This window comes from Nicotiana tomentosiformis, chromosome 9, assembly GCF_000390325.3.
Source record: "Nicotiana tomentosiformis chromosome 9, ASM39032v3, whole genome shotgun sequence".
Taxonomy (NCBI): Eukaryota; Viridiplantae; Streptophyta; class Magnoliopsida; order Solanales; family Solanaceae; genus Nicotiana; species Nicotiana tomentosiformis.
In genome coordinates, this window is record NC_090820.1 from 34003084 (window position 1) to 34027112 (window position 24029).

At 35.8% G+C, this 24029-nt stretch overlaps 3 protein-coding genes across 5 annotated transcripts; 1 reads left to right on the forward strand and 2 right to left on the reverse strand.

Moving 5' to 3' along the window:
* The first annotated feature begins 1256 nt into the window (after positions 1 to 1256).
* Positions 1257 to 13042, forward strand: LOC104101812 (GTP-binding nuclear protein Ran1B-like). Of its 3 annotated transcripts, XM_070186118.1 has the most exons (4): positions 1257 to 1676; positions 1783 to 1962; positions 2054 to 2135; positions 12409 to 13042. In XM_070186118.1, the coding sequence occupies exons 1-3, from the start codon at positions 1612 to 1614 to the stop codon at positions 2109 to 2111; spliced, it is 303 nt and encodes a 100-aa protein (XP_070042219.1). In that variant the 5' UTR covers positions 1257 to 1611; the 3' UTR covers positions 2112 to 2135; positions 12409 to 13042. The 3 variants fall into 3 exon arrangements, with proteins under 3 accessions (XP_070042219.1, XP_033513430.1, XP_033513429.1); XM_033657539.2 differs by lacking the exon at positions 12409 to 13042 and having other exon boundaries at positions 1257 to 1695; positions 2054 to 2404; XM_033657538.2 differs by lacking the exon at positions 12409 to 13042 and having other exon boundaries at positions 2054 to 2404.
* Positions 5770 to 7557, reverse strand: LOC138898580 (uncharacterized). Its single transcript, XM_070184657.1, has 2 exons — positions 7204 to 7557; positions 5770 to 6678 (listed from the first exon to the last, which is right to left on the reverse strand). The coding sequence occupies exons 1-2, from the start codon at positions 7555 to 7557 to the stop codon at positions 5770 to 5772; spliced, it is 1263 nt and encodes a 420-aa protein (XP_070040758.1).
* A 7001-nt stretch (positions 13043 to 20043) lies between the features above and the next one.
* On the reverse strand, positions 20044 to 22950 carry LOC104101813 (acyl carrier protein 1, chloroplastic-like). Its single transcript, XM_009609337.4, has 4 exons — positions 22642 to 22950; positions 21646 to 21738; positions 20954 to 21076; positions 20044 to 20415 (listed from the first exon to the last, which is right to left on the reverse strand). Exons 1-4 carry the CDS (start codon positions 22705 to 22707, stop codon positions 20290 to 20292), a joined length of 408 nt encoding a protein of 135 aa, XP_009607632.1. The 5' UTR covers positions 22708 to 22950; the 3' UTR covers positions 20044 to 20289.
* Between the last annotated feature and the right edge of the window lie 1079 nt (positions 22951 to 24029).

Below are 24029 nucleotides of genomic sequence, written 5' to 3' on the forward strand. Positions count from 1 at the left end.
GAGAGGCATCTCACTGGTGAATTTGAGAAGAAATATGAACATAGGTTTTTGATTTCTTGCAATGAAAGAAGAGGTTATGGTTTGATTATCTGAGTCATTATCCTACTCTAAAATAGGCTTGCTTGATTTTTTGTTTCATTGTTTTCTCACGAGTTGATTGTTAGTTATATTTTGTCACAAACAGCTAATATTACGGGGTCCGGTGACCTATCAATGGCATAAGTAGGTCCGCCTCTGCTGTTGGAACTGGACAAGAGAAGTTTGGATAATTACTAGTTAAATCCTAAGAGTGATATATTGTATACTGGCATGTGTTGATTGTGAAGAATAGTTGAAACATGTGGTGATTATATCAAATGCTTCTAGGTATTTCAAAGACATAGTTCTCGTATTTCAGGTTATAATATCATAGGTGACAGAAAGTGGGCTCATGTACTTGCTCTTTTTTAAATCAAATTCATGCCGTTAGATGGCGCTTACCTTTCTTTGCATAAAGAAATTACATGAAATGCAGAAGGGGATAACAACCAAACCTCTGCCAAAAGATCCATGATTACATTCTGAGTACAACTAACAAGCAAGGATAATAACTATTATTATGAGAAGCTCTATCCTGCTATTCAAAAAATGTAATCCAAAATATATATATATATATATATATATATATATATATATATATATATATATATATACACACACACAAAACAAAAAATAACAGATCATACAAAGAGTTTATTCTTTTGCCGATGCCTTATGGATGCCATTTGTGCTTTATCAAGAATATATAGGCCTCAAGCACTCCTTAGGATTACAGAAGATAGCTTCTCTGTCTTCAATACTAAATTCAGAAAGGGTGTCGTCAACTTGATTTGCCTGTTTATAACAATGTCGAATCACAAAGTTGGCATGCCTTGTAAATTTTCTAGTCTCCATTATAATTTCCTGCAACTTCCAAACCAACTTCAGCCTTCCTTTAGTCATATTGACAACAACCAATGAATAACATTCCAAAATTATATTCACAAAACCAAGAACCTGAGAGCAGATGGCTGCTCACTACCATGTTCAATCTATGTTGCACAAATTCTTAGATATTACCCACCTCAGCTAATAAATGGCCTGATGTTTAATCCTAGCAAAACAAACTCTAGAAGATCCATATCTTGCATACACCTTGCTTTCCATATCTCCCAGCAAATAACAATTTGAGTGACTCTAAGAAGTACTTGATGAATGGTGTTTTGGGGCTTCAAAGACCACCATGTAAAAAGAACTTCAGGAGTAGGTTTCCGTCAAACACCAAGAAGAGCTCCAAAGAAGTTCCATAAGTAAACAGTCAATTCTCCTGCAATCAATGTATGATGGATAGTCTCTCCCTGTGGGATTCTGCAACAAATACATTTGGAAGCAAATTACTGACCAAATCTGATAAGCTCCTCAACAAAGGGGAGTTGTCTAATAATGGCGAAATCTGATAGTCTCTCCCTATCTATTGAGCTAAGATCTAATACTTGCCATTAGTAGTCTTGGTTGAAGTTTTTATTGACTGTTTTGGCTGCTCAAATTTCTTTATATTAATCGTGCAACATTCATAGGCAATGTGCAATTATCATGTTTGATGTTACAGCCCGTCTGATCTACGAGAATGTTCCCACATGGCATCAAGATCTTTGCAGGTTTGGAACTCTTTATCAGGTTGTCAGGATTATACCCAATATAACTTATACTATAATTGATAATATGCAATTGAATCTAACCTGACATTTCTATTGCTTCTCTTAGGATTTGTGAAAATATGCCCATTGTTCTTTTTGAAAACAAAGTTGATGTCAAGAACAGACAGGTTAAGGCAAAGCAAGTGACCTTCCACGGGAATAAAAATTTGCAATACTATGAGATCTCGTCAAAGAGTAATCAGAATTTTGAGAAGCCTTTTCTATACCTTAGTAGAAAGCTTGTGGGGTAAGTCTAAATATAATTCTATTTCCTGTTTGCTCGATTCATATATTCTGGTGCAGTATGAAACTCAGTTTGTTCTTGTTCTGCTTTCAAGGATGCTAATCTTCACTTTGTGGAATCACCTGCTCTTGCTCCCTAGAAGTTCAAATTGATTTAACTGCACAGAAGCTGTAAGTGTAAGACCTCTTTACTCGTGTTTCATTATTTTGTGATTCTACTAATACCATGTGTCTATATGCATATTCCATACAATTAAGAGCTTTGCCTTATTTCTGAAAATATCGGACAAGTATACAGATATTCATTTCATATTTTGTTACCTGAGTTAGAAGTACGATTTTAGTCATGACAAGTCCATGTAATCTGCAGTATGGAACAAGGATTAGGTTCCTGTCAGGTTTTAATCATGCAAGTTGCTCGTATCAAGGAAAAAGGCTTGAACATATGTTGCTTGTTTATTTGAGTTGCAAAGGCTTTGTTGTGCTTGGAGTTTTGCTTTCCGTTTGTATGACCTTTTGATGAACACAAAACACAACACGAAATTGATGCTCACTAGCTAAAGATAGTATGATTTAATTATCGTCTCGACAAGAATTGGATTTAAACAATGTTCAAGTAATTATTAGCTTAACTCTATTCATGATAATTAACACTTTGGTTGGGATGATTAATAACTAAAATTAACTATGAAAACTAAAGCAATTAACAATTGATCATTGAGAGACAAGAGTTGAGCAAATCCGAAATAATCAATAGGAGAAATAAAGGTAGTGACAGGATAGGTGCAAGATAGCTATTCAGGATCTAACTCTAGTTCAATTCACTCTAATATTCTAATGATTCTTACAAATTCACTCGATGATTAGTTCAAATGTGTAGCCAAGACTCCTCTCTCGATTAAATCTTAACTCCACGAGGTGAACTAATATAAAGCACTGTGAAAATATGCAAGCACGCGTTAATGGATTAGTCTCTAGGAAAACGTCACTCGAATATTCTACTAACTTGATTTACTCAACAATTCAATAAGCTCTTTCGATTACTTAAAAAAATCACAGAATAAACCAAACAAAATAATGCAAAAATAATCACCAAAATATTCCTCTTTCGATTAAATAAATCGGTGAATAAAGTTGCAATCAATTCTAAGATCCATAAACGAATTCATGCGAAGAACTAAAGTTAAAAATCACAAATATCAATTAAAATACCATATCCGTCAAAACCTAAGGTAAATTATTCCATAATCATGGAGAAAGTCATCACAAATAAATTTGAATAATAAAAAAACATGAATTCAATCTAAACTCGGGTGTTGAATTGATGAAAAAATGAGGAATCCTTGTGCTTTAAGTCTCCAATGCTCTTCCAATCTTTCGTAGGTCAAAAGTCCTCTAAAAACGTGTTTCTAGTATATTTATACCAAGTCGGAATGTTCCTGGACCAAACTACCCTCTTTGAGCCGAAGTGAAAAACTCTGAAAAACTTTTTACACTTCATTCGCCGCATAGTGCTACGCGCCCCTGCGTTGCATTAGCGTATTTTGCTCGGTTGTCAATTCTCTGAACGTAGCTTGTCTGACAAACTTTTGTACTAATACGTCGCATTAGTGTATTTTCCTGTCAGACCCAAAAACTCCAAGTCTCTGAACTTCTCAAACTTCTGACGAACTTTTGTACTAGTGCGTCGCTTAAAGCCACGCCTTATGCAATGCAGTAGTACACCTTTCTCCAGCCCATGCGCTTTCTTCAAACTTTCGTATGCAACGCTAGTCCACGAGCCCCGGATGCGATCCTGGTTTAATTTTTTGGGCTTTACTCAGACTTCAAAGCTCCAAATTATTCAATTTAGCTCCAGAATATCTTCTTAACTCGAAATCATCTCCTACAAGGCATAAAATACATAATAATTGTGTATCATCATCATTTAAGCTCAAACACGCTCAAAGTGCAGTAATTAGAGAGCAAAATACGGCTAAAACATGTGTTCCTAGCCTACCATCAACACCCACACTTAAACTATTGCTCCTACTCGAGCAATCAAACTACACTTCAAATAGAGACGATCTTTTCATCAAACAACTTCCCTCAAACATCATGCCAAGAATATTTAAAGCAGACTAAGCACCATACCGTAACATCCTAGCCTCAAGACTCGACTCAAAAGCACCACACATTTTCTTCAAAAACCTGCTCACTTACTCTAACACAGATGCTAAAAATATTACATTTCCTTCACAAGTCATGTGCCATCACATAATCAATAGAGAGTAGTTCCACACACAATAAAGTTCATGAACAATTAAGAATTCAAGATAGAAAGAATTAACTCACCCTCAAAATAAAACTCATGTGCCACAGAAGACATACCATAGGCTTGTTCGTAGTGTAATACTCTACTAATGGAGCTCATTCAGTCCAGGATCAAGTAGGACTTAATTTGGGTGTAATGTAGGATGCAGGACGGGTAGGATACAATTTCGATAATAGTGACTACACCTCCTTAAGCACTTTAATACATATATATTAACATGCCAACCTCACACTTATATTGAACCAAACCCCAACCTTTACACATAATAGCATTAAGCTCACAATATCTTAAAGTACAAACAAGATGAGAACTACGAATCTTAAAGTGGTAATGGAGAACTACCACTAGCAAGGAATCAAAATTTTCCTTTTCAAAGTTCTAATTTTTTCTTTTTCAAGCAACTACATTTGTGTTTTTTCTTTCAATTCCTTACAGGTAGATCTCATAATTTTCAAACAACGCACATTTCTCCATTTTTCTCAGTTCCACTCAAAAGCCAACCTTACCTCCACTTACCTTCTAACAAGCTCATAACAAATTCAAGTGCTCAATTGAGGTGAAAGGTTCAAACAAAGAGTCAATTCAAATAAAGGGGTCAGGCTTGTAGTGTGGTTGCCGAAGAAATAGGATTACAGGCTCAACGGGGCTAACTAACATATATCACAATTAGGTGGGTAAAAACATATATCTGGCTTAACAAAAAAATGCCTATATCACTTTCTAGACTGAACAAGACTGTTATTTCGCTTTGCAAACACACATGGTAAGTTCTAGACATCAATTGACATGCACAGAATATCACAAATCCTCACACACACCATAGCACATAACTCACTTAGGATCAGATCTATCCCAACTCTCTAGTCAAAGCGGTTAAGCCAAGTCAAAATCAAACAAATTAAAATACTTATTCATGAATCAAGAACTAAGCCTAGGCGTCACAACTAAAATACTCACCGCTCTCAAGGACAACAGAGTTAAGACAAGTTATCTCCATTTAACACTACAACACAAGACTTCTCTATTCCTAATAAAAGAAAAACTAACTACATCCGGTTCAAGTAAAACCCTTGAAAAAGAACCGCAACACAAAGAAAAACCAAGGGGGAATTGTTACACTACTTAAGAAAATAAAACAAAAATGAAAGATAATTTTTTTTTCTTCACCTCTAATCCCTCAAGAAGATAGTTGAGGAAATTCATCGTCGGAAAAAGTCAAAAAAAATCTTTTTTTTTTCAAATAACACTAATGAGAGAACACACACAAATAAAAAGACACATATACATATTTACATCCCACACTTTAATTTGTGGCATATCCCCATGACACACAAATAAAAAGAAAGAGGTAAAGAAAACTCCCTAAATCATCTAGTTTGGGTCTGAATCAAAGTCGAGATCCACGTTGCACGCCTGACCCAATGCACACATCCATGCTAAAAGTTTTTTTTCCTTCTTCGGGTACACCTCACACTTGTCATGCTTACCCTCTCCGGGTCACTCTTTTAGGGCCCTTGCCTTGAATTTAGAGTGTGCAGTCAGCTCATCTCTAGGTGCCCCCATTGCTCCCTTCATCTTGAAAATCACTATTTCTTCTCCCACTCTGAGCATGAGCTGCCTTTCCTGAATGTCCAGAATAGCTCTGCCAGTAGCCAAGAAGGGTCTCTCTAAAATTAGAGAGACCTCCCTTTTATCTTCCATATTCACCATAATGAAGTCCATATGGAACACAAATTTATCCACTCGAACAAGCACATCTTCCATTATTCCTTCAGGTATGATTGTGATCTGGTCCTCCACCTGCAAAGATACAGGTATAGATCTGATTTCTCCAATCTCTCCTTCTAATTTCTTGAAAATAGATAAAGGCATAAGATTAATAGAAGCACCTGAATCATACAAGGATTTTTCAAACTTAGTACTTCCTAAAGAATAAGATATAGTAAAACTCCCTGGATCTCCATACTTTTGAGGGAGCTTATTTTGCAGAATGGCACTACAATGCTCTGTGAGCTTGACATCCGATGTCTCTTCCAACTTACGTTTGTTGGACAATATCTCCTTCAGAAACTTAGCATATACTGGAATCTGAGAGAGCACCTCTATGAAAGGTAGATTAACATGCACCTGCTTGAGCACTTCTAGAAAATGTCTGAATTGTTTGTCCAGCTTCTCTCTTCTTTGCTTCTGGAGGAAAGGTAGAGCAGGCATGTATTTGATCTCCTCAGTCTCCTCATTCATTGAATTCCCATCATTCTTCTTCTTCTGAGCTCTAGTATTTCCCTTCTTCTTCTTCAGACCACCATCTACCCTCACTTCACCTTCTTGATTATTGCTATTTTTTTGCTCTTCCACAATCTCTACATTTCCTTCAATCAACTCATCCTTTTGTTTTGCAATGGAATCCTTCAATACGTGTCCACTTCTTAAAGACACCACATTTATTATCTTCTTTGGATTTTTTCAGTATTAGCAGGGAGAGTTCCTGGAACCCTCTCAGACAATAGATTAGCAAGTTGCCCTACCTATCTTTCCAAGTTTCAAATGGTTGTGCCATGAGTTTCAAGCCTCTCATTTGTCTTAATAATAAATGCCTTCATAAGATCTTCTATGCTAGACTGATTAGAAGGATGGTATTGTTGCCTCTACTGATTGAGAAAACCTGGAGCTCCATGTCCCTGGGGTATGGAGTTATTCTGTTGCTCCCATGGAGTTAAAATTATTGCCACTTTGGTAGTTGCCTCTGTCAAAGCTCCCCATAGCATTTACCATTTCATCTGTAGTCGAGGCCTCACACTCATACACTGGATGACCCCTACCATAAAAGTCACAAACTGATGATGACTCGCTCTGGACCTTGGCTAAGGTTAACTTTCTTATCTCTCTGGCCATGGTGTCTATCCGGGCTTACACTGATGTGTTAGAGTCTACCTGGTTAATCCCAACTGCTTTTCTTCTATCATTACTCTCAGTGAGCCATTGGTTAGCATCTTCATACAGTTCATCAAGAATCGCAACAATCTCTTCAGGAGTTTTCTTTATTAAAGGGCCTCCAACTGCAGTACTCAGAGTTCGTCGTGAGGAAGGTGTCAGTCCATCCCAAAAGTCCTGAAGTTGCATCCATGGTTCGATTCCACTATGCTGACATCTTCTCACTATCTCCTTGAATCTTTTCCAGGCTTCGAAGACCGTTTCGGTGTCTTTCTGGCAAAAGTTGTGAATTTTTCTTCTGAATTTTACTATTTTTGCAGCTGAGAAGTACTTGTCAGGAAATGTTTTAGGCATATCTTCCCATGTCCTAATAGACCCAGTTGGTAAGCTCCAAAGTCAGTGTTTCGCATCATCTTTCAGTGAAAAGGGGAATATCTTTATGTAGACTGCATCTTTCGACATTCCATTATACTGAAAAATGTTCATGATTTCCTCAAAGTCCATCAAGTGAGTGTTAGGATCTTCATTCGCCTTCCCTCTAAAGACACAGTTGTTCTAAATGGTTTGAAGCAAGCCTTGCTTCAACTCAAAATTATTTGCTACTATGGGTGGAGGTCTGACACTTGACAGTCCCTGATTGTAAACTAGTCTGGTATAGTCACGTAATGCTCTCCCAGGTCTGGGAGCCATATTTTCAAACTGGTCTTCAACTAGGGATCAATTTAGATTGAATCTTTGACCCCCATCTTCTTTGACAGTTTCATCAACAGCTCTAAGGGCTCCTTCAACTGCTATCCGTGCAGCTTATTCTCTCTGTTGTGCTGCCTCTCTTGCAGCTAAATCTACTCCATCATCACTGTTCTTAGACATGTGTTCTTGGGTTGAAGATTGCCCCAAAAAGTTTCTGATGAGTTCTTTCTCTTTCCTCAATTGTATCAGACGCTTTTCCACCTCTGGGTCGTATGAGATCACTTCTTTTGAAGAAAATCGAGTCATACACTAGAGAAGTTAAACCTGTTACCTGCACATAGAAGAAAAAAGCCGTGAAGAATAAAATAAAATTTGTTCCTGAATTAGCACCAAACTATTGATTGCCAATCCCCGGCAACGGCGCCAAAATTTGACGAGCGCAAAACACAACATGAAATTGATGCTCGCTAGACAAAGATAGTATAGTTTAATTATAGTCTCCACATGGATTGGATTTAAAAAGGTTCAAGTATTTTTTAGCTTAACGCTATTCATGATGATTAACACTTTGGTTGGGATTATTAATAACTAAAATTAACTATGAAAACTAAAGCAATTGATCACAGAAAAACAAGAGTTGAGCAATACCAAAATATTCAATGAGAGAAATAAGGGTCGTGACGGGATAGGTGCAAGATAGCTATTTGGGATCTAACTCTAGTTCAATTCACTCTAATGTTCTAATGATTCTCACAAATTCACTCGATGATTAGTTCAAAGGTGTAGCCAAGACTCCTCTCTTGATTAAGTCTTAACTCTACTAGGTGAACTAATATAAAGCACTATAAAAATATGCAAGCACGCATTAATGGATTAGTATCTAGAAAAACGTCTCTCGAATATTCTCCTAACTTGATTTACTCAACAATTCAACAAGCTCTTTCGATTACTTAAAAGAATCACTGAATTAAACTAAATAAAATAATGCAAATATAATCACCAAAACATTCCTATTTTAGTTAAATGAATTGGTGAATAAAGTTGCAATCAATTCAAAGCTCCATAAACGAATTCATGTAAAAAAACTAGAGTTAAAATCCACAAATATCAATCAAAACACCATATCCGTCAAACCCTAAGGTAAACTACTCCATAATTATAGAGAAAGTCATCACAAATAAAGTTGAATAATAAGAAAACATGAATTCAATCCAAACTCGGGTGTTGAGTTGAGGAAAGAATGATGAATCTGTGTGCTTTGAGTCTCCAATGCTCTTCCAATCTTCCATAGGTTAAAAGTCCCCTAAAAACTTGTTTCTAGTGTATTTATACCAAGTCGGAACGTTCCTGGACCAAACTACCCTCTTTGAGCCAAAATGAAAAACCCTGAAAAACTTTTTATACTTCATGCGTCGCACAGTGCTATGTGCCCTGCATCGCATTAATGTATTTTGCTCGGTTATCAACTCTCTGAACTTAGCTTGCTTGACAAACTTTTGTACTAATGCGTCGCACAATGCTACGCACCCTACATCGCATTAATGTATTTTCCTGTCAGACCCAAAAACTCCAAGAATCTGAACTTCTCAAACGTCTGAAAAACTTTTGTACTAATGCGACGCTTAATGTCACGCCTTATGCGACGCACTAGTATATTTTGCTCCAGCTTATGTGTTTTCTTCCAACTTTCGTATGCAACGCCGGTCCACGAGCCCCAGATGCGACCCCGATTTAATTTCTTGGGCTTTTACTCAGACTTTAAAGCTCCAAATTATTCAATTTAGCTCCAGAACATCTTCTGGAATCATCTCCTACAAGGCATAAAATAAGTAATAATTGCAAATCATCATCATGTAAGCTCAAACACGCTCAAAGTGCAGTAATTAGAGTGTAAAATACGGCTAAAATGCGTGTTCCTAGCCTACCATCGCCTTTAACCATACCCCTCTGTACATTCCAGGCATGAACAAAAGCTTTTGCAAGCTGCTGCTCAACCACTTCCAGACGATGATGATTAAGCGTTTGAATAGAAGGCAGGCATAGCTCAAAGGGGATAGTTTCACCGCGAGCTAATATTCTTGAAATTCTTCATTGCAGATTGGTGTTGGATTATTGGTGTTCCAACAGTTTATAAGAGTAAATGGTATAGGTTTTTATGCTAACCAGACTTTTGAAGCAACAGGTAACTGTGTCTTTTAGCTTTTACTCAATGCAGTGAACATCTCAAATACTTTGAACAAAGGGTACTAATGATGTGAATGAAATATGCATGACTTTCTAATAGCAATATTAGGACTACTGCCTTTGCTATAGTTCAGGTTTGTAGACCTTGAGAGTTGAGACTTTGCTAAAACAGACAAAAATCCCATGTGAGTGGAAGCGTTGGATCATTAGTTAGATTTGAAGATAAATAGAGTTTATGAAGAAAAAACGAGATAGTAAACCTAGAACAACCATGCAGGGGCGGCTCAACCCTAAAGCCACTAAAGCAGTGGCTTTAGGCCCCCAAAAAACTATAACATACCCAATATTGTCCCACACCGTGGAGTCTGGGGAGGTTAGTGTGTACGCAGACCTTACCCCTACCTTAAGAGGATTGAGAGATTATTTCCAATAGACCCTCGGCTCAGGAAAGCATAAGCACCACATTAATGAAAATATAGACGAGGGACAGCACCAAAAAACTATATAAAAGCAGAATAAAAACAACAAGATAGTAAGATGATCAATAATGAAAGAAAACAACGGTTAGTCATAAAAACATACTACCAACAGAAAGCGAGACTGCGTGCCAATACTACTGTTATGAACACTCTAGATCGACTACCTACTCTACTACCCTAATCCTCGACCTTCATTCCTTCCTATCACTTGGTCAGCTGAAGTTGTGCCATGTCTTGCCTAATCACCTCTCCCCACCTCTTCTTTGGCCTACCTCTACATCTCCGTATGTCCTCCAATGTCAACCTCTCACACCTTCTCACCGGGGCGTCTGGGCCCCACAAAATTAAGGCCCCAAAATTAATTTTATATATAATATAAATAATTACTCCATATATTTATTTTTAGTGAAAAAATAATTTTTTGTAGTCACATGTCAATTTTTATCCTCCACTACGTCCATATTTTCAAAGTTTATACTATATACTATTTTAAAATATGTAATGTAATTACGGTTGAAAATAGTAGGCAATTAAATTTGTAGCTACTTCCTCTCTTAATTTTGTCTAATGCATTTGAACTTGAATCATTCTTGTTTATAACTTCGGTATTGTAAGAATTTTTTTTTAATTCTTTGAATATCTTTTTAAATATTTTCAAGCTCAAACTAACTAAAGCATTAAACGATTAGATTGGAAAATATGTTGTGTAGCCTGATTCCTCTTAAAAGCTTGAGCAAACAACTCAACTTCTTAAAAAATGTACTTTTTTGGGGGGAAACGTTTTTGCCCTTGAAGAAGTTTGGTGGAACAAGCTATTAACCTTGAATATCTTTTAAAGCATAATGATCTATGAAATTGATGATTTTACCAATTTTTGGAACTAAAAGTAATACAAAAAATATACAAGTAAAAGATGATACTCTAATTTGCATTGAAGTATGAATTATATTTTTTTTTAAATGTTTATATTGCTTATAGAGTACTTTTAATATTTTCTCTAACGATTCCTCAAATAAAAAAAGTTTGTAAACTAAAATCAATAAAAAAAAAATATGTCTCGTGAGAATTACACGTACTAATCATATTATTAAGTGAAAACAATTTATTGTCCAAATTTATGATTAACTTTCTTACATTTTAGGAAGCTATAAGAAGAAACATCAAATAAAATATAAAAAAAATACTAAAAAATTTAGGGCCTCCTTAAGTTTTGGCTTTAGCCACAGCCGCCACTGCAACCATGTTTGACCAACTATCTAAGTATCATTAAGTAAGATGGTATTTCACCATACAGGGTTAATAGATAGTCAATCAACTTTTCAATTAGCATCAAATTTATACAACTAATTTAGTAATGCAAAAACATAAAAGTTGATTATACTCGAAGAGAGACAAGTGGTGGTATTTGATCCTCGGATATTCAAAGAGGGAGAAGTGGTTGTAATTGATCCTCGGACCAACAAAGTGAATGAGAAATTGAACATAGAAATGGAAAATTATGCGCATATACATGCTTTGACTTTCGTTAGAGCATTGTTAATCATAGACTTGGGATCGCAATAAGTGACATCATTAATTATATTATATCAATACACTCTTTGTAAATTTAGCTCTTATTAGTCAAATATTGATTGATTTGTCTCTCACCAAAATGACGCTAATTTAAATTAATAAGATGCTAGCCATGTATTTTCCCTATATTACCTTGGATCTTGTTATAAAATACTTTATTTACTGATACTAAAATTTGAATAGTTTAATTCAAAATTTTAAAATATTTTAACTATTAAAATTTAAGCAGTATTCTTTCTCTCTGTCTTTTTGTACAAAGATTTATTAACAAAGACTTTAGTGAAGAATTCCAAGAATTGCTATTGCCGACTATATCGGCCCCGAGAAATCAATGAATGAAGGGAATAGTTACTTTGGTGTGCATCATACCGCCGAGCATACATATATGGCATCATCGGAAGGACCAGAAAATGTGTATGACATGACAATTATGGTTAATGGGGTCAGGAATTATTGGTTTTCTAAGAAACATGGGTTTATTATATGGAAGAGGAAGACTTAATGTTGTGATCCCTGGACAAACAATGTGAAAGCTAGATTGAATCTTGAGCAAGACAGTTATATCCATCATAGATGCTATGATCGTTAATCTCACAGACATGAGATCGCCGTTGATATTTATTTTTTTTAGGTTAACCATTATTTAAAGAAGCTTAAGTAGTAATATTACAAACTAAGGGAGCACAATTGTTCCCTGCGCAGACTGTAGCATTGTTTGCTACCAAATCACAATTACAGGTCGAGCTTTCTCTTTGAAATTGTAATATACTTCTTTGGCTAAGAGGTTTGCTACCCTATTCTGCTCTCTATAGTTATGCGAGAGTTTTGGATCTTCCAGTTGTTGCATCCAATTATTATGCTTTGCAATCTTGAGTCCCTGTATAAGTAATAACTCTGTCAAAGTATTAAGACGATTTGGGATTCCGATCCCTTTATGAAGCCAAGTATCCAATCACCAGTACTATTACGTATATAACTCCTCCAGTTACCCTTACACCTGGGTTGCCGAAGGAAGAACCATCAGTATATAATTCCCAATTAGTGGAGGTTCCCATTTTACATTAATAGTATTCTTATTAACAGTATCATTCCTAGCAAGCAAAAGGGCGTATTCAGTAGCCTTGGCGATGGTATCATAAGAATTCATGGTTGCCTTCTTCTAATTAAAAAGAATGTCATTTCTAGCTAACCAAATATGCCATAAACAGAATGGGAATAGTTCTTTCCAAGAAAAAGAAGTTGTTAAATGAATTGTTCTTAAGTAAATTCCAGATGTTGCACCATTCATCAGGAGAAAAAATGGCACTGTTGTTTTAGTGTAGGATTAGAGCAACTTTGGATGATAGTATTTCAAAAGGCTTCAATATTGCACCAGTCGAAAAAAATATGGTTGATAATTTCATTTGCACTATCACAAAATATGCATGAAGGGGAGCCTTGGCGTAACTGGTAAAGTTGCTGCCATGTGACCAAGAAGTCAACGGGTTCGAGCCGTGGAAACAGTTTCTTGTAGAAATGCAAGGTAAGGCTGCATAAGATAGAGCCTTGTGGTCCGGCCCTTCCCCCGACCATGTGCATAGCGAGAGTTTAGTGCACCGGGCTGCCTTTTATCACAAAACGTGCATGCAGGAGCAATATTCATGTTGTTGAGCTTTCATAAAAGATACAACTTTGCAAGTCGCTGGAACCTGACCCCCTTTTAGAACAAAACTAGGTTCGTTTGGTATCTCAAACTTGACTATTTTTGCATGATAATCGACGATAGCATAGCAAGAAGATAACCAATCCATTCCCATCAGCATGTCAAAGTCAATCATATCAAGTACAATAAGGTTAGCTAGAGTATCTCCACCCTCAACCCGAATCTGGTAAGCACGATACACGTATTCAGCTAATAGAGACTCTCTAACAGGAGTAGCAACCAGAAAAGGATCATTCAATAGCTCAGGTTGTCTACTAAACCTCAAAGCAAAGTACGAGAACACATAGGAGTGAGTAGATCCCAGATCAATCAACGCAAGTGCATCAAATGAACAGACAGAAAGAATACATGTAACCACAGCATTCGAGGCCTGAGCAACCTGTCTAGTAAATGCAAAAACTTTCGCCTGACCTCTACCAGCATTCCCTTGTCCTTGATTCACAGTAGCACAATCTCCAGCACCTGACCTCTATTTTTGTACCTGTTGCACCTGAAGTATTACGAGTGGTCTGAGTAAGTGCAGTTGACTGAATAGAAGCCTGGTTGAAATTTCTCGGAGGATGAGGACAATCCCTCAAGTGATGTCCCAACTAGCCACACCGAAAGCACTCTCCAGTTAGAACACGATATTGGCCCAAATGTGATCTACCACAGGTCTGGAAGACTGGAGTAGTGGCATATATCTGCCCAGAATGATGATGTCCAGATGATGATAGTTCCCTGGTACCCTGTCTGTAATGTGGTCTATATGTGGACTGTGAAAACATGTGTGTCCTTGTCTGAGAACCTTGTTGCTGTTGTCCCTGACTTCTTGCTCTGCGATTTTCATCAAAACAGCCAATGAAAGATCCCCCTGTCTTGGCCTTCTTACGTAAATCATTAGCTGCACTCTCGTCACGTCCCTTGTTTTCAATCTTTCTAGCGAGATCGACTGCATCAGAGTATGACAAAGTCTTCATCTGTGGGGCTACAGCAGTGTATAGACGAACAACCAACCCATCAACAAGCCTCTGAACTCGAGCTTCTTCGGTAGGCACTAAGTAAGTAGCATATCTAGCCAACTTACAAAACTTGGTGTTATATGTTGACATATCCATATCTGGAGTCTAAACCAATCTCTCAAAGTATCTAGCATATTTTTGCATCACGCTGTCTGGAAGAAAATGATTCATGAATAATTTAGTGAATTCGTCCCATGTCAGTGGTGTTGCTCCTGCTGGCCTTCCTAGCAATACTGTTTCATACCATGTGTTAGCCATATCATCTACTTTGTATGCTGCGAGCTCCACGGCTCTCTCACTTGAACATCCTAGAGCACATAATGCCTTGAGTGTCCCATCCAAGAAACTTTGAGGATCTGCCGAATTATCAGAACCTGTGAATTTTGGTGATTTCAATTTCAGGAACTCTTGTAGGGATACCTCCTTATTCCCGAAAGTCTGAGTCTGTACACGTGCTTGTGTCTGTAAAGTATCCTGAGGAGCTGAACTTCCACCCTAAGTAGGAACCAATTCCCCTAACACATTCAATAACCTTGCCACTGTGTATGCAGGTAAGGCAACAGTAGGTATAACAATTGGAACTGTTGGTGGAGCGTCCTGAATTCCCTGCCCTTGCACTTGATCTGGCATAGCAGCTTGGGGTTGACCCATGTTCCCAACTTCAGGTTGAGGAGCAACCTGTCTTCTAGTTTGATGAACCCCAACTTGACCGCCACCTCGGGTAGTACCACGTCCAGCAGATGAGGGTGTGCATGTCCTAGCCATCTACGAAAGAAATACTTCAAAGTCAATCTCAAGTTATCTCAATGCACGATCAAAGAATGAAAGAAGAGAAAACATTCCTAGATGTTCAGTAGCCTCAAGATCATAAGTATGGGCGCCTACATACCCATGAACAAGACTCTACTAAACATTGCTCCATGACTCGGGTCTTAAAACCTAAGCTCTGTTACCAATTTTGTCATGACCCAATTTAGGATCGTGACCGGCGCTTAGGAGTAAGTGCTCCCAAGTAAGCTTCATCGGTATTTTACAGAAAATCGAATAAAGTTTTCCCTGTTTTTGGACTGTCCAAAAAAATTTTTGTCTCAAAATCAACAACCAATCATCCTAATATCAAACCAAACAATTGATAACTTATCAATTAACCAAAATAAGTTTTCACCATTATGAATCAATCCACTAACAACCAGAAATACTAATTTATCTCCAATTTCGATAAAAAAGTGCAATACTCATCCTAAGTCCATAGTAGCAATAGAATACTCAAGACTCTAAAAGAATGACTATGGAGCAACTCTAAGAGTTCAAAGAAAAGACCATAACAATAAATAAAATCTCCGTCTACGCGAACAAGTGCGAGGCTCACCAAGAACTATCAACACGTGCGCTCTAATTAACGAAATCCTTGCCTGCGTCAACTGTTGTCTCTGTAAAAACAATTAGCGGGGAGTGAGTCACTAGCTCAGTGAGTGATAACACTTAACCACAACCGTTTTCATTGAGGACAAGTCAGAAAACATACTAGTATATCAAACAGAAAATAACATAAAAATGCCCTTTCAGAAACAATAAATAATTTTCAGTCTCATCATATTTTTCTTGTAGTATAATACAATTAACAATTCAGTAATAAGCTCGGTAACCACTGTATAATATCAATATTCACATTTGGGAGGTTTCAATGAACGGATCATGTAATCTGTATAACTGTGGACTTCTTCGCAAGAAGTCAAATATAACGGTAGTCCCTACTCGAGGGAAATCGGTAATGGTATGCTAGTTCTACCTTTCCACTAGCGAGGGTTGTAACGGTAATCGGTAATTACAAGGTGCACCAGGTCTAACGAACCCGCCGTTAGTTACGGGATCCTTCAAAGTCTACTTCCATTTATACTTGTCTTTGTAACCGTATATACTCATAGGAAAATATTTTAACATAATATAGGGCATTTAGGTTCATATCAATTCATGAAATTTCATTTCGATAACAGTAAATTCAAGTAATGGTAAAACATATCTAATGACAACAACAATATTTAAAACAACGGTAATCATCTCAAATAACTATTTCGGTATCATATCGAGTAAAAGACTTGTCCCATATGCAACTCAAAATCATCGGTAACATATTCATATTAAAAATCATGTATAAATCATGCAAGTTATGAAAACACAAATTGCGGTAAGATTACTACTCACAGTACTTCGTGCGAAATACCAAACTCGTCATGTCGAACGATCCGTACGACTTTCTTCAATCAATCTATAATCACATCAATATCGATCTCGTGTTAATTTCCTTGTTTTAGCTAATTCATAGCTAATTTAGAATGCCCAACCCTTGGGTCCATGTTTGACTCTTAATTCGTCAATTTATACTTACTCACGCTACTAGTAGTTTAGAATACTTCAAAATCTATTAAATACAACTTATTCATATGATATATCCAGTTAATTCACGAAAAAGTCTTATGAATTTCTCCCAATTTCCTTGACTTTATCTTTCAAATTCTTAATCCAATTCCAAAATTATATCTACTCAGCCCTATAAGAATCATGTATATAAAATTCCATTGTCTGTACTAGATTAATAGTAACTTAAATTTTGTTGATAGCTAATAGTGTGCTAAGTATTAAGTAATAGGATCAGATTACCATGAAAAAGTTTTAGAATTCAATTACCTAGCTTGTTCCCCTTCTCGGTAAATCCCTTTGCTAGAACAAAATAAACCCACTTTGTGGTTGCACAAAGTAAACCCACTTTGTGGTTGCTTTTGATCGCCTCTGTCCGTTTTGATTCTGTTGAACTTGGCCCCTTATTCTTTTGTTTTTGAATGCTTCAACGCTTGTCGAAATGGTGTGGTATAGCCACTTTTTTAAGTGGTATTTACTTTTTAGCCAGTATTTTTAATGTTGAGCAAAAATAGCCACTACTCTATTAAAATTGATACGAAAAGTCTTTTTTACCCTTTTTTGATGAGTGATGTGTAAATATTAAGGACATGGTGTCCTTAACTTCATGAGTGATGTGTAAAATATTAAGGACACTATGTCCTTAACATTTTTTTTTTTGATTTGCACCGGGTGTCCGAGTCTCTTTGAACCCCGACTAATCCCGGGGGTGCACAGGCCCTCGGCAAGGAGTTTTTCGCAAGTGTACCACGGTTAATTCAGGTTTTACCCAGTCCGATGGCCCACACTATGTCCTTAACATTTACATTGCACACATGAAGTTAAGGACACCATGTCCTTAATATTTACAATGCACATATGAAGTTAAGGACATGATGTCCTAAAGTTTTACAACAGAAGTTGTAAATACAAGTTAATGATATTATGTCCTTAACATTTACATTGCACACATGAATTTAAGGATACCGTGTCCTTGACATTTACACTGCACATATGAAGTTAAGGACACCATGTCCTTAATATTTACATTGCACATATGAAGTTAAGGATATATGTCCTAAAGTTTAACAACAGAAGTTGCAAATACAAGTTAATGATATGTCCTTACCATTTACATTGCACACATGAAGTTAAGGACACCATGTCCTTAATATTTACACAGCACATATGAAGTTAAGGACACCATGTCCTTAATATTTACACATCACTCATAAAGTTAAGGACACTATGTCCTTAACATTTACACATCACTCATGAAGTTAAGGACACTATGTCTTTAACATTTACATTGCACACATGAAGTTAAGGACACCATGTCCTTAACATTTACACTGCACGTATGAAGTTAAGGACACCATGTCCTTAATATTTATACATCACTCATGAAGTTAAGGACACTATGTCTTTAACAATTACATTGCACACATGAAGTTAAAGACACTATGTCCTTAACATTTACACTATACATATGAAGTTAAGGACATGATGTCCTAAAGTTTAACAACAGAAGTTGCAAATAGAAGTTAATGATATTATGTCCTTAACATTTACATTACACACATGAAGTTAAGGACACCATGTCCTTAATATTTACACTGCACATATGAAGTTAAGGACATGATGTCCTAAAGTTTATCAGCAGAAGGTGCAAATATAGAACACTTTGTCCTTAATATTTACACATCACTCATGAAGTTAAGGACACTATGTCCTTAACATTTACAATGAACACATGAAGTTAAGGACACCACGTCCTTAATATTTACACTGCACATATGAAGTTAAGGACATGATGTCCTAAAGTTTAACAACAGGAGGTACAAATACAAGTTAAGGACATTATGTCTTTAACATTTACATTGCACACATGAAGTTAAGGACACCATGTCCTTAACATTTACACTGCACATATGAAGTTAAGGACATGATGTCCTAAAGTTTAGCAGCAGAAGGTGCAAATACAGGACACTTTGTCCTAAATATTTATACAACATTCATGAAGTTAAGGGCATCATGTCCTTAATATTTACACCACCTACGTCTAGCACAGGGGTAGTTTTGTCCGACGGGTAAAAATTTATTAAGCACTGGCTAAAGAGTAAATACATTTAAAATAATGACTAAAAAATAAAGACATCTCTAATCAATGGCTATCTGTGCACTTCCCCCTCAATGCTTGTGCTGCTTGAGTGCTTTCCCCTTTTCCTTTTCCCCTTCCCCTTTCTCTTCGTTTTTTGATCTTTGGCCAGAATGGGCTTTGGCCCTTTTATTGAATACCATGTATTACATACATGGTAATGTTACTTTGCTTCTTTATTTTGCTGGTATTATAACCTAGAAGTAGTTATATACAAGTGGGCATCAACATGTTTGACCAAAAAAAGAAGGCCAGCATGTAGGGGCTCCCATAGACACATATCAACCGTACACATCATCAGAGCATTCAAGATAAATACATATTAAAAATTCTTAATGAGTTAAACCTAAAATATCACTTAATTCTTTTTTCAAGTTTTGCCTGCCCCGACTAGCTTGGATTGAGGTTTTCAACTTTGGCCTCAATAGAACACTTAGGGGGTTGTTTGGTTGGAAACAAGTTATTCCAGGATTAATTATCCCAAAATTAGTTACACCGCAATTTTATCCCAACCAAACATAGGATAAACTCATCTCAAACTTAATCCCGAGATTAGTTATCCCTTATCCCTCACCAAACGACCCCTTAGAGTCTACTTGAAAAATATAATTATTTGACTGTAGGCAAAACAGTCTGCAGAATGGAGTCGGAAAACACAGATAGTACAAGGATATCTTTAAATATGACCATAATGTCTTACAGTAAATGAAAGAAACAAGACACGAGAGTTCCTCTCAGATAAAAGAAATCCTTTTACCTAGACATGGCTCATTGGAACCAACTGCAATAGACGCTCTCCACAAGGAGAGATGACGATTAAAAGACTAAATAAGATATGCAAACTTTCAACCAAAATGAGACCTACCAAACCTAATTTGCTAGGCAAGCTCTATAGCTCAATATTTCTTAAGCTTTCTTGGTAATGAGATCCTCAATCAAGTCGGCAGCATCTTGAACTGTTGCAATAGTCTGTGCATTCTCTTCTTCCACAGTGATTCCAAACGCTTCCTCAAGTCCCATCACAATCTCAACCTGGACATAAACGATAATATCAATAACCAAGTCAATTAAGATGCATTCCAAAACACGACTTGCACGATATTTTAAACAAGGCTGAGAGTTTTATATGGAGATCCTGAAACAGGAGAAATTTGGTTGCGGAAGAGCATGAATGAACTATTGGAAGTATACTCGACAAGAAAAGAAAAAAAGCAGCTAACGCTGCCCTACTAGAAGTTTGGATGTCTTAGTTACAGAAAATAAGTGTAAAGCTCGGTATCTCTTGTCTAATATGGTTATAAACAGCATTTTATCATATTTTTAAGTAGTTCAGAATGATCATTCCAAAAATTCAGGAAACGGTTTACAAATGGAAGTAGCTAGTCGCAGTTTCTAAATGAAAGCATGCCACGTTACTTTAACATTCCTGCAATACAACATTATCATTAGGGTTCTAAATATGTTAGGTAAATCCCATATCGAGACACTTGTAAAGTTTCAAGGGCCATTTTGAACGACACAACATTTCAGGGAATTAGCACAGCAAAAGTTTGTTCTAGAGTCAACATACCGTGTCAAGAGAATCAGCACCAAGTGCTGTAAATTTTGACTCTCCGTTGACTACTTTATCATCAGTAAGAGCCAGTTGTTTCTTCACAATCTCACACACTTTGTCAACTGTCTCTGGTTTAGCCTGCACAAATACACTTCTTAGTTTTAATAAGTGGCACGGGGTTAAGTTAATTTCTAATAAGCACATATTTTCCTGCACCATGTGTCACTGTCAAGTGAGCCGGACAAGACAAAATTAGGAAAGAGGCAACAGCTGTGCTGTTGCTACTTGCTACTGATAATAATGTACTTGGCCTAACTAGTACGAAGTGAGGAACACATGTTCACATAAATGCTTTCAAATTTTGGTCCACAAAAGTCAGAAGATAGATGATGTTACTCCTTCCCTCCTCTTTCTATTATTAATTTTAAGCAGAAGAGTTGGGTATACAGATAGAATCTTGTCATCTAAAGATACTAAATTGAGTAAAAGGAAGCAAAGCCTTCAGGAAAACAGATTATGACAATTGCCAAATACCACGCACCATCGAATCAATGATCTCTTTTATCAACTAAACAAAATATAACACTAAGCCAACACTATTAAACATGCATTACTTGTGATATAAGTAGTAATACCAATTTCCACCAAAAAAAGAATATCCGAACAGCTTGGATTAGGATTTACTAAAAAGGAAGCAAAGACATTACCGCACAGGTAATGCTGAAGCGACCAGTAGCTGGCTTCAATCTGAGAGAAGGGGAGCTCACTCCCTTAATAGAAAGAGAGGTCTTCAAATGCACCTGCACCAATTCAAGGGAACAAACTCAATAGAGTTATAGAGCCATGACCAATTATAAATAAAGAGGAAAGTAAAACACAAGGATAAAGGGTTGTATAAGTCAAATAAATTGTTTTAGTAAAATAGGAGGAAAAATTATGAGAAATCACACTTTCCATATGTGGCAACAAAAATTCCCTTTCCTGTGTTTCACAGATAACTTTGCTTAAGCAACTTCATGAAAGTTTTGGTTTTTATAATAACTATATCAATTATAATACATTACATTAATCGGAAAAAAAAAAAAGTAAGTAAAAAGAACATACATTGTATTCTAATTCTAAAGATATAGCCTACAAAATCAAATGGTGAAGCTGCAAATGGAGATTTTTCCTCCTCAAAAGAATCTTTCACAACTACCACATTCTATCAAACATAGATCTAATCTATTAGAAAAACAAAGAAAATAATAAGAACTGCAAGGTCTAAATAAATAGTTTAAAAGAGCTGCAAAATCCAATCTTTTTTTATCACCAAAAGAATCTTTCAAACAATTTCTTATTAAATGACAGTCTATTCCCAAATAAATATTACAAAGACACAAATTTTTTTTTATTAATTCAGCAAAATCAAAATATTTCATCACCAAAATATTTTCCAAACAAGTCACATAACTACAGCACTAGTATAACAATAAGATCCAAAACATTTTAAAACACATCAGCAAGAAAAATAGGAAAAATCGAAGCTTTTTCACACATCAGCATCAACCTAAAAAATATCAAGAAACTCACAACCATAAAATTACCCAGATAAGATTTCTGACAAAAAAACACAGGATAAACAAAAAAAAGGGTCTAATTATAAAACAAAAAAATAGAGAAAAAGAAGAACAGATTTGAGAGTGAAAATAAAGAAAATTGACCTGATTCTGCTTGAAAGAGCAGGAAAGGGAAGAGATGGCGAAAGAAGATCCAGTAACAGAAGCCATTGTTGAATGATGGGATCTAAAAAGAAAATGGATCTGAAGAGAGAAAGTGGCGGAGAATACGAAGAGAGTGAACAGCTAGATAAGGCAAATGGGGAAATAATAAAGGGTATAGAAGAGTATGGTTCGCTTTTATAGACCCTTTTCTGATGTTGGGTTTTCAGTTGATCGTTTCTGTGCTGCTTTGATTGTATCGAAATTTTGGAGTATTTCAGTTCAATGTGGAAATATTTTTTAGATTTTCTTATTATTTCACTCGCACTATTTTAGAATTATTTACAGGCGTTTCGTTCAAATTTAGGAAGATATTTTTTGCAAAAGAAAAAAACTTCTTATTTTATTGTAACATTTCACGCGTATTCCAAATACAAGTTTTTTTCTATTTCAATGTTTTAAAATAAATTTTAGTGAATTTTAAATTGTAATCACTAATGGTATAAACAGTTTTGCACATAATTAATGTAATTTGATTGAATACACAAACTTGTCTACTTCTTTTTGAAAGTTTTTCGTTCACTTGCGGTATACTTACATGTAATTAATTTGTAAATAATTAGATTGTAAAATATTTTACACATCACTATGCAAAAATTAACAAATTAGTGCCAACAAATACTAAAATTGCTATAGTACACGGAGTATCAAGTGTTCCGCATCGATATAGTGGATAATAAATAATGAATCACTTTTATTGTAATGTGTAATTTTTTTTATCAAACAAATAAATAAAGTTCACTTTCTTTCTTATTGGGAGACAATAATTTGGTGAAACAAATAAAAAAAGTTCACTTTCTTTCTTATTGGGAGCCAATAATTTGGTGAAAGTTGTTTCCGCCTTAAGATTAACATGGTATTTTCTGCGGTATTTCCTATGCCTTCTTAATATACCTTAATATTTTGTTAAAAAATCTTTATTGTTACTAGTAAATAAGATATGTTCAAGGCAACTTACTTTTATGTGCTCTAGTAAATGACTTCCACGTGAAAACCAAATTCATAGTTTATATGTTGAACCCAAGTATTAGAATGCTTGCTTCGTTATTTGACACAGTTTTTCAAGGATAAAAAAAAATAAGGGATCTTTATACGATAGGCGATCATATCGTTGTTTACTTTTTCTAATCATATACAAAAATTATATATTGATTATATATAATTATACATATATAATACATAAATTATGCATATTTTATATTCCCACCGGCTATTTTTAGTTTAAGTGGTTGGGTAGACGCCGGTTAATTCTTCAAAATAACATTGACAATATTATTTTTTCAATTTGTATTGGTTTTAAAATAATTTTTACCAAAAATAATTTGAAAAAG